General features: G+C 34.7%; 1 protein-coding gene across 3 annotated transcripts; it reads right to left on the bottom strand.

The window, feature by feature from the left end:
• Positions 1-6,055: 6,055 nt before the first annotated feature.
• LOC145587583 (mitogen-activated protein kinase 3-like) lies at positions 6,056-9,238 on the bottom strand. 3 transcript variants are annotated; one of them, XM_081644312.1, is made up of 6 exons: positions 8,964-9,238; positions 8,693-8,822; positions 8,023-8,160; positions 7,519-7,851; positions 6,833-7,016; positions 6,056-6,536 (listed from the first exon to the last, which is right to left on the bottom strand). In XM_081644312.1, the coding sequence occupies exons 1-6, from the start codon at positions 9,143-9,145 to the stop codon at positions 6,364-6,366; spliced, it is 1,140 nt and encodes a 379-aa protein (XP_081500438.1). In that variant the 5' UTR covers positions 9,146-9,238; the 3' UTR covers positions 6,056-6,363. The 3 variants fall into 3 exon arrangements, with proteins under 3 accessions (XP_081500438.1, XP_081500439.1, XP_081500441.1); XM_081644313.1 differs by having other exon boundaries at positions 6,056-6,533; positions 8,964-9,236; XM_081644315.1 differs by having other exon boundaries at positions 8,974-9,112.
• Between the last annotated feature and the right edge of the window lie 1,995 nt (positions 9,239-11,233).

Raw genomic sequence — 11,233 nt, 5'->3', positions numbered from 1 at the left:
ACCACCAGCACCAGCCATATCCTCTCTTCTCTCACCACACCACCATCACTCAAATCCACGGCACCACCACCATTTAGATCCACCGCACCATCTCTTCTCTCTCTTCTACCTTCTCTTGTGGTTGGGGCGCATTTCAGAGCGTGGTGTTCAAGGTGGTGCATTTCAGATCGTAGTGGCGAGGTGGGGTTTCGATTCTTGATGGTGGTGAGATCGGGTTGTAATTTGATGGTGGTGGCGAGGTAGGTTGGGCTTCAAAGTCGTTGCTCCTTGAAAAATGGCGAGCCTGGGTTTTTTGGTGGTTATGGTGCGTGGGGCTTTTGGATCTTGGTGGTGGTGCGTGAGAAGGTCATTAAACGGTGGGTTTTTGGTGGTTGTGAGTCGGGTAAGGTGGGTATACGGTGTTTAGGGTGCGTGGGGGGGTTTCGGATCTTGTGGTGGTGAAAGGGTGGGTATAGGGTGGCAAAGGTGTTTGTGCGGTGGTTGTGCAGTCGAATGCTCTTGCTGGTGGAGTATGTGGGTGTTGGCGGTGGTAGGGTGGTCATTCAGGGTGTTGGGGTGGACATTATGGTGGGTGGCTTGGTGGGGGCAGAGGTTCTGGATGTGAGTGGGTGGTTTAATCAAATCATCCCACTTTTATTTTACCCTTAATAACCTACCCTTACTTTTGTTAATCTACAGTTGTCAAATTTTGTCTTGAAAATCGTGCAATATAGTTTGTTGCAGATTTTATAAAACGGAGGTAGTATTCAATCATAATACTTTATGGGTCTCGCACAAATTATTTCTTTTATTTTTTTATTGGGCTAATAGATTTACAAAGAAATGAATCTCATCATCTCACCATACGAGTATTTAGATTTTTCAAGCAACTTGGTTGTAGGGTTTTAATCTAACCATATCATACACCCCCCACCCATGTTAGAAACTGTTTCAATATTTACACCTTCCATCCACAAAAGAATATCTGACGATGATATATTTGGTTGATGAATCGGACGATATTACAAATGAACAAACGAAGATTATGCTAATGGAACAACAATAGAGGAGGTAACAACATCTAAGAACAGAGGTGCCTCTAAATCGTGTCTTTAGGTCGTCAACTTGAAGGTTAATCATTCAAATGACACACTCCACCCCAATCCCACACTGCCGCAATCATTCCCTTTATTTCTATACTAGTTTTGTGCCCCATTTTTTATTGAATTTTAAGATAAATTTTTAATCTATATATCAAATTTTGAAACATATCATTGATACAAAATTAGTTAGGAATTGATGTGTTTTTGTGACGATTTGGTATCTTAGTAGGCATGTAATGACTAATAATAATGTTGGTAGAAATGTTCGATTTAATACATTAAAAAAATAAAAAATTAGCAAAAAATAAGTTAAATAAAATAATGTTCAAAGCCTGTTGGATTGACCCGAACCCAAAAATTTAGGTAAGGGTTGAACATTTCCTTGACTCGTGACCTTAAGTGACCTGATCCGAGATGATTTATGACCCGACCCTAATCGACAGGTCTACATAGTAATAAAATTCTATTACATTGTGAAGTATATTATTTTAACCAATTAGTATATATTATAAATGTATGTTTTACTCTTTGAACTACTTTCTTTGCTCCAAAAAAATATTATGATATAAAAAATAAATTTATATGATAATTTTTTAGAATTATAATCTAATAATTTTTTTGAATAAAATTATAATTCAATTTGTACATCTGAAATATTTCTATTTTATCAAAAATAAAATTCTAAAGTAACAATTTTATCCTTAAATTCTATCTAAATGAAATTCTAAACTAACTTTTTATTTTTATTTTATGAAGTCTATTTAAATCTATCCAACGAGGCGCGACATTTGGTGAAAAGTTGGAACGCCAAGTGTCGTTGCCTCGTGGCCAGGCTAAAAGTTTAGCTTTATACATTAGTTATATGATTTTTTTTTTAGGATTTACTTCGCCGCCAGAATATTGGATGTCATTGGTGGAAAACTAGAAATAGTGTGGAACAAGGAAGCCTTTGTGGTTGTAATGGTGGTAGCTGTAGTAGTGGTGATGGAGGATGATTTGGTTTATTTTATTAAAAAAAAAAAAAAAATATTGCAAATATTTACCTTTTCTACCGCTTGATATACATAAACAGGCTAATTAATGAGGGTAGCCCCTACTGAATTTGTCTATGTGATACAGACGAATGAGAGAGTGAGAAAGGTAGGGATAGTAATGGTTGGTTTTTTTTTTTTTTTGACAAGAAGTTCTAACAAAGCAAAGACAAACAAGCAAAAACTAAAGACTAAAAGGACCATAAAAGCACACACCGACGACGAGCCTCAACCGCCGACCAGTGGGCCGGAATAATCCACTGACGAGGAACCTTGCGAAGTTCACAAGCAGTAAATCACGAAAGCAAAGTCCTAATATCCTGAAGGAGCCATAGGCAGGAAATGTCTTGATCACTTCTATCCCGAAGAAGAGTAAATAAAATCGAGCAACCAGTGTAGATTAGCAAGCGCCTGAAACCACGACGATCTGCAGCTCGAAGGGCCCATAAAGAAGCTTGTAGCTCAGAATGGAGAGCTGAAGAACAAATTAAAGCCTGAGAACCACCACCTAAACAAAGTCCGAACTAACATCTCGAAAGATCCAACCTATCCCTGCACTATTCCGCATCAAAAATTAAGCAGGCGTCAAAAGTAGATGTGAGGAACCTTGTAGACAACAAGATACAGAGTTTACCAAGGCTCCATGAGGAGGTCTCACAGAAGAGTAAATAAGCGAACCAAATTCCCGAGTCGAAGAAATCCTAGAAATCCAGTCTTGCACCATATGAAAGATCACAGCTGGAGACAACACAGCTTGGCAAAAGATTTTATGGTTACATGCCAACCAAATAGCCCAACACAAGGAAACAAATGAGACCAAACCATCCCAATTTTTAGCGCAATAAAAGTCTGAGACCATGTCGACAAACCAATCAATAAATGGTTTGTCATGCAAGAGCTGAACTGAAGAGGCAGTCGGAGCAGAAGTCTAGAGATAAGAAGTAAATGAACAATCCCGAAACAGGTGATTTAATGTTTCTTGATCCATGTGGCAAAATACACAAGTCGAGTCCACCGGAATACCCCTTAGCTGTAAGATCCTAGTAAGAGGTAAAGCATTATTGACAAGCTTCCAACAAAAACACTGCAATTTCGGCAAAAGGGGCAGTCCCCAAAAGTGCTTCCACCAGGAGTTCAGGATTGTAGAAGCAACTGTAGAGCCAACTGACTGATTGAGCAACATAGTATAAGCTGACTTAGTAGAAAAAGAGTCGTCCCTAGAAAACTTCCAGTATACAAAATCATCCATCGGCTGACTAGGACGCTCCAAAGCCATAATACGAAGCGCCGTAGAGGTATCAAACAGCCGGTGAACCAAATTCGAATCCCATGCGTAAGAACGCGCATTAATGATAGAAGAAACATGAGTCTGAAGAACCGTCTCACCAGAGGTTGGACGAAAAATCACAGGTTCCCTGGGACCCAATTATCCTCAAGAATCCGAACCTGAGAACTTGAACCGACCTTCCAAGAAATCCCATCTGCTAGAGTCGAGAAACCTGTCAGTAGACTGCGACAACCCCAAGAAGAACGCGGAATTGTGCGATTATGAAAAGAGCGAAGGGAAGGATACTTGGCCGTAAGTAACTTAGAGACCAAAAGCTGAGGGTGATGGTGTATACGCGAGCACTGACGGGTTAAAAGAGCAGAATTGAAATTGTTCATCTTATGAATACCTAAACCCCCCAAACCTTTAGGCAAATGCAAGAGGCTTTCGAGCGTATAGCTAGTCCTCGAGATTGAGAATCAGATTTCCACCAAAATCGAGTAAGGAGATTATCAATCTTCGAACAGATCGAGGATGGAACCTTAAACACAGAGAGAATATGATTGAATGATGCAACCAAAACCGAATTTATAATAACCAACTTTGCCGCTGAAGAAAGGCCCACGGAAGAAAAATCCGAAAGACGCTTAACTACCTTATCAATAAGGAACCTAAAGTTAGAAACTTTACTGCGACTTAATTCCACCAGTAAACCCAAGTACGATCTAAGAGATGGCTTGCACTGCAGCTTCAGACTATGAGAAAGGTAATCTCGATAGTCATTCGGAGTATTCGGACTAAACTTAACAAATGACTTTTGTAAGTTTATAACCTGACCTGACAGTCCGCAAAACTCTGATAAAAGAGCTGTTAAATTGTTACATATCTCGGGAGAAACCTATAGAAATAACAAGGAATCATCTGCAAAGAACAAGTGCGAGATCGAAGGAGCACCTCGAGAAATAGTAATCCCTCGAATAAGAGACTCTCTTTCGGCCTTTCGTAGCAGAAAGAACCTCCATGCAAAGAACAAATAAATAGGAAGAAAGAGGATCACCCTGACGAAGGCCACAGTGGGGCTGAAAAGCCGGCGAAGGATTCCCATTAACCAGCACCTGATAGGAAACAGCTGAAACGCACTGACTGATTATGTGAATCCAATAAGGCGGGAACCCATACTCTTGAAGCAACCTAAACAGAAAATCCCACCGAACTCTATCGTAAGCTTTGTTCATGTCCAACTTGATGGCCGCGAAAAATCTCTTTTTATCTTTTGAGTTATTCATATAAGAAATGACTTCATGAGCTATTAACGCATTGTCCGATAAAAGACGACCTGGGACAAAAGCGTTTTGAAAGTCATCCACCAAACTTGGCAAAACTAAGCGAAGCCGACCTAGTGAGGGACTTGGCAACGCATTTATAAATCACATTACAAAGTCCTATCTACTGGAACTAAGAGATGAGTTCCGAATTCTCCACCTTTGGAAGTAAGGCAAGGAAGGTGCGATTCCACTCTTTTAACATATAACCATGAGCAAAGAAGTGTTGAACCGCCGAAACTACCGATGAACCAACACAAGACCAGTGAGACTTGAAAAAGGTTGAAGGGAACCCGTCTGGACCAGGAGACTTATTATCATCAATACCAAAAATTGCATTCCGAATCTCTTCTACAGAAAAAGGAACCATAAGAGATTGCTGTTGTGCAGGGGAGAGCAAAGGCAATTGTAAACTTTCCCACCAATCAGAACTGTGAGAAGTAGCAGAATCTGAGACTGAATAGAGATCCTTGTAAAAATCCAAAGATAAAGACGCTATACTTTCAAAGTCACGATGCCAAACGCCGGACGAATCCCTCAAACCAAAAAATCTTATTCTGCCGTCTTCTAGATTGAACCAACGATAGTAATGGTTGTTATTACTTATTACATGTAAACAAGAGTAGCTAGGGTATTTTGTGTGTGAACACAAGTAAAAGGTTAAAAAAGCACACATACCAAATCAATAAAATGGTGCAATAATATGCAACATCCCAAAAAGGAAAAAAACGATGAAAATATTACAAATAATATAATTGACAAGGTTTATTGTAAACTTCAAAAACACATTTGAAGGACACTAAAGAAGATGCCGAGGTGTAACAACAATTGTGTGAAAAATACCTTTAATACACAAACGCACCCATCTCGTGTATATAGTGCTAGTATATATATGAGTTTAGAAAGATTTCAACATTTACTTACCAAAATATGCACATTTAGTATGAAAAATATGTATATTAAATCCTTTTGATTTTAATTATTCTCATTTAACCCTATATAGAAGATAAAAACTATAAAACAAATAACCTAAAGGGTAATTCGCCAAATCGTCTTCATAAAAAGGAAATATAAAACATATAATGTAATAACTTTTTTAAGATATATTAATAAATGCCCGTCAAAAAAAAAAATTATAATAATAATAATAATAATAATAATAATAATAATAAAGATAAAAAAAAAAAAAAAAAATATGTGAATAAATGACTTGAAATTTTTTTTTTTTTTTTTTTTTTTTTTTTTTTTTTGAATAGCAACGACTTGAAGTATCTAGGAAAGTGAATATATAAGAAACTGAATTTAGTACCTTGTATAGGATAAGCTGCCAATCAAATAATTTAGTACCTTGAATTTAGGAAAGTGAATATATAATGCCATTATTGATGAACTTACAAGTTATAACAAAAGCAAAGGTACATTGACTCAAGTTATTACAACACTACATATTCTTCTAGCAAGTTTTAAACAATCTGAACTACTGAAGCTGATATCAAAAATTAAATGTTAATATACATCATATGCCTAAATAAAAGAATTCAAACATATCACTGTACCAGAAAAATCATAAGCCATCATACTGCACTACTGCAGCTGTCAATTAGCAATGATCTGATATAACCCAAGAGAAGAGTTGATTCTCAGAGGCACATGCTGTCATGCTATATGTATCCCGGGTTGAGTGCTAAAGCTTCTTGATGGATCATGTCCTTCATCTGTTCTTCGGTTAAGGCTTGATTCTCAAAATCAAATGAGAATGGCTCTTGGCATACAGGTTCATCCGTGATATCATGTAATCTAGCAAGGTAAGGATGTGCTAATGCTTCTTCAACTGCTTGAGTAAAAAGAAAAAAAATTAGTCATACTGAAAACCATAATAGGTAATGAAGAGCATCAGAGAAGTCTCCTAATAAATGTGGTTGTCTGAGATCTCATTTTGTTCGTTTCATTACCCTATACACATACATGCAAGTCAATGAACGAAGATTTTGGTGTTTCAGCAGATTTGAATACCAAATGATGATCACAATCATCAAGCTATGTCGAGTATATAAAAAGGCAAGGTTTCAACATATGGTGGAAAAGACCATTTCTTTCAAGGATGCAATTTCCCAAGTGACAAGAACTTACCAGTAATTCTCCTTGTGGGATCAAATGTCAGCATCCTCTCGATAAGATCAATTGCTAAGGGATTAACATGAGGGAAAACTAGTCTTAACTGTTGACGAGTTTGTGGTGGTAATTGTCGTATGTATCTTCTTGCATCTTCATTATGAAGAAAACCTAGATCAGCTTCAGTAGGTGTCCCAAGAAGCTGAAAAGAAGAGGAAACTTGGATCAGTACTCAAGCTAACATTGGCAATATTACACCGATTAAAGTCAACTAGTGTGTGAGCAAGTCGTAAAGTATAATGATCACTGCAAAGTGAAAACAATCAATGCATCTTTAATCCATATGGAAGGAAACAGCGGATCACAGCATGTATACAACCTATTTCATATTGCATTTCATATACTCTGTCCCTCCAAAAATGACAGTGACATATATATAGTATATTGGGATGTGTCTGAATTAATGTTACATATTCATACCTAGTTAACAATATGATTTAACTTTCCATGATACTTATAAAAGAGAGTACTAATGTGTTGTTATAGAAGATTTTCTACTAAAATTACATCACATTCTCAATCATGAAAGGTTAAAAATGTGAATCAATTTGTTTAGTTGAGGAAAAATGACATAATATTGACAGCAAGGAAGCAATCTTTTTGAGTAAAATGGACTGATTCTAGTTTGTCTCAGAAAATCTCACCTCTGTCAACAGTCGCATTTGGTGGACATGGTCCTTGCCAGGAAACAAAGGCCTTCTGTTCATGAGCTCCATGAATATGCAGCCCACAGACCACAAATCAATTGAAGCAGTGTAATCAGAAGAATTGAGCAAAAGCTCAGGTGCTCTGTACCATCTAGTGACAACATATTCAGTCATGTGTTCATTTTCTGAGGTTGGCCGTGCAAGACCAAAATCACATATCTTAAGATCACAATTTGCATTTATCAATAGATTGCTTGGCTTCAGATCTCTATGTATGACATTAGCAGAATGGATATACTTAAGCCCTCGAAGAATCTGGTACAAGAAGTACTGCAAGCATATATGGTACATTGTGAGTGAAATTCCAAAACATTGCCTTATAGAAGTAGCACGATATGACCACTTTGTAACTTTGTTAGCAAGCCATTAGCACTATAATGATAAAGATTTGTAAATACACATGAATTTTAGTTTCCGTGCAAAAGTGGAAGAGTATTATACCTGACAATGCTCCTCTGATAAACTCTGATGTGATCTAATTATCTGATGAAGATCAGTATCCATAAGCTCAGTCGCGACATATACATCAGTGAATTCTCTTCGTACAGGAGGAGGTATAACATCTCTTAATACTATGATCTGATTCAAGCAAGCAGTAACAACTATTAGTTGGCTTTTTAAAAAAAAATATTCTATAAAATTATCCAACTTTTCTTACCAAGTTTGAACTTTGAACCTTTTTTTTATACTCCAAAGTCAACTTTAAATAAAAGTATGCTAATCAAGTAAAACTTTTACTCGTATTAAATTTATAATCCAGCAAATTTTTCAAGTCATTCGACTGTCATGTAACCCAATTCCAGTTATTAAAATTCTGTTAAGAAAAAATCATACACAAATTCTTAGCTATACCCGGGTTTGTACAGAATGAACTATACAAAACAAGTGATTTTAATAACTTTTCCACAAAGTATATATAATTAGCGATTTTAATACTAAAACCAACTAATAATAATAAATGGAGTAACTTTTTTTTTGACTTGTATGTTATTTATTAACGTGAGACAACTCATATATGGGTTATTTTCGCGAACATTAATTTTTTTGAAAAAGTCGCATCCATGATCAAATAAAAATGAATAAATAAATGAAAAAGAGACAAAGAACAGACATTTTCGTGATCAAAATGGCGGAGGATTTTGATCTCACGAAGAGTACGCTTAGCATCCATGTAATTATCAAAAGCATTAGCAATCTTCTTCAACGCAACCATCTCTTTTGTCTCTGTATTCAAAACCGAACTGCCCAACAAAAAAAAAAAAAAAAAAAAAAAAAAAAAAAAACATAAGAAGAAAAAAAAATCGATCACCAAACAACCGACACTATTATATCAACGTGACAATTAATTTCGAACAAGATAACAAATATATATATATATTTACCAGACAATACCGTAAGCTCCTCGGCCAATAGGCATGATCGGAGGGCGATACTTAGCAGTAACTTCAAACAAGTTACCAAAAACATTGTACTGTATAAACTGTCCTCCATGAGTATAAACTGCCGGAAATTCAGGAAATTGACCGCCACCTCCAGCTGCCGCTGCCATCGGAAATTCCGACATCGCTTATGATATGATGATCAAATTCAAATGCTCTAAAAAAATTTTGAAAAAAAAAAATGTTAGAAATGATGATGATGATGATGATGAGATTGAAGAATAGTCTAAGTTTTGGTGGGGTGGGAGTAAATGATATATATATACCGTTGAAGTTGAAAAAAGACCTGATGATGCTACTAATTAAATACTCCCTCCCTCACGTTTTTTTTACCCAACTTTTTGCCAATAATGGTAGTTTTTACATTATTGTACTACTTTTATAATTTATATCTTAACTGTTATAAAATAAATTAATATGTGGATATTTCTTACACATATTAGTTAATGTGCGCTATAAAGGTGGTTTGGTCAGTATTATGGAAATTACTTTATTTTTTACCACGATCATATGGTGTAGACAGGTGCACGTAAAATATATAATTGTAATTGATGTGATAATATTTTAATTAATACGGAGTATTAATTATATTTATGTATTGATAATAATATATTGGTAATGAAATATGTAGCCATTACTCCATTAGGGCTATATATAAGCATGAAATATAGTTGATAAAATGGAATTAAGTTGGAATTCATCACAAAATCATGCGCAGATTAGTGTAATTAATATTAATTTTTTCTTAATATTTTCCTTTTTAGCTTCTTATACATAGTCCTTAACACCTATGTATATCATTTTCCACAATATATAAACTTGTAACAATATTGTTGGATTAATCTCAATGTATTTTTATAGTTTTATACAAATTTGCTAATTATAATTAGTAAACCATACAATAAAATTATTAATGATCAAAGTTGTATATTGTCAAATTTATAATATCCTGACGAAACGGGTAAGTATTGTAAGACAGGAGGAGCAGTCACGTTGTTAGCGCTAAGCAGGTGCGAGGAAAGGAGATAGGAAACGCGCGGTAGAAGGGGAAAGTGACGCGGTATTTGGTGGAATAAAAATAACACTAACGGTTGAGATTGAGCGCCCGCCATAGATCAACGGCTGTAATTTTGTTGGGTCCATGAAAGTTGCCGTTTCTGCTGGACTTTTATTAATTTAATGGATTGGAATAAAAATGTGAGGAAAGATTATTGTTAAGGTATGATTAGTGTGACCTCTTGGATAAGTCAAGTGTTAATCGTGAATTATCGATTCACTTAGGAAGTCCATGGTTATACTCGTGACTTTTTCAATCTTGGGTTTAATTTTGTAGGAATTTTTAAAATTATAGATGATTCTAAATTCTAATAGGTTTCATTTATCAATGCATGGTTCCTTCACCCAAGTGTACCGAACAAGGTACACCTGTAAAGTACATAGTGCTTACACATAAAGAACACAATGCTTTTAAATTTTTGAGATGGAATGTAAAGAACAAATAATTACAGTGAAAAGAACATATCGTTAAAAGGTAAAGAACATGATAATTTTTTACCATAGATTTTAAATAAGTAAAAGATAATTACTATTTATCTTTTTAGTTTGCATCTTATGGTAAATCTTTTTAAGAAAATCAATTTCTGATAATAATTATCCTCTAAGAGATTTTTTTTTTTTCTTAAACATAAGTCAAGATTTAATTTTCAAAATTTAAAATTTAAAATTTCATTTTCAAAATTTTTTCATGCTAGTTAAAATTTAAATAATGTTCTTTTCATAAAAATATCATGTTCATTATTATTATTTTTCTTATATTCATTTTTAATTTGGTATGTCCATGCGTATAACTTGTAATGTTCTTTGTATAATTTAACAACGTTCTTTTTTCATATGTACATTATTATATCATATAATGATAATTTTTAAATCTTCTAATAAATTATTTTAAATGTCCATGTCCTTTGATGATAAGTTTAATGTACTTGTTGTTCATTTCATGTTCTTTATCAATAACATGGAGGTTCTTTCTTAATATTATGGATGCTGTTTAAATCTAAATGTCCATCATTGTCCCAAAAACTTCTCATTAACCTTCATAATCCTGATTACAAAAAAGAAATAAAAACATAATTATTAGATATTCTAAATTAATATTAAAATATATATAAATTATTCTAAGAACGTATTAGACCTTGTATACGTTGTTTAAAAAA

The sequence above is a fragment of the Chenopodium album genome, chromosome 17 (assembly GCF_948465745.1).
Source record: "Chenopodium album chromosome 17, dcCheAlbu1.1, whole genome shotgun sequence".
Lineage (NCBI taxonomy): Eukaryota > Viridiplantae > Streptophyta > Magnoliopsida > Caryophyllales > Amaranthaceae > Chenopodium > Chenopodium album.
Note: the sequence above shows the minus strand (reverse complement) of the source record. Positions and strands in the feature narration are given on the sequence as shown.

Excerpts from the sequence above, each read along its gene's own strand:
- LOC145587583 (XM_081644312.1), bottom strand. The coding sequence starts at position 9,145 with ATGTCGGAATTTCCGATGGCAGCGGCAGCTGGAGGTGGCGGTCAATTT. Across the intron at positions 8,823-8,963 it reads GGAGCTTACGGTATTGTCTG|TTCGGTTTTGAATACAGAGA; the intron begins GTAAATATATAT and ends TTTGTTGGGCAG. Across the intron at positions 7,852-8,022 it reads TATCAGAGGAGCATTGTCAG|TACTTCTTGTACCAGATTCT; the intron begins GTATAATACTCT and ends ATATGCTTGCAG.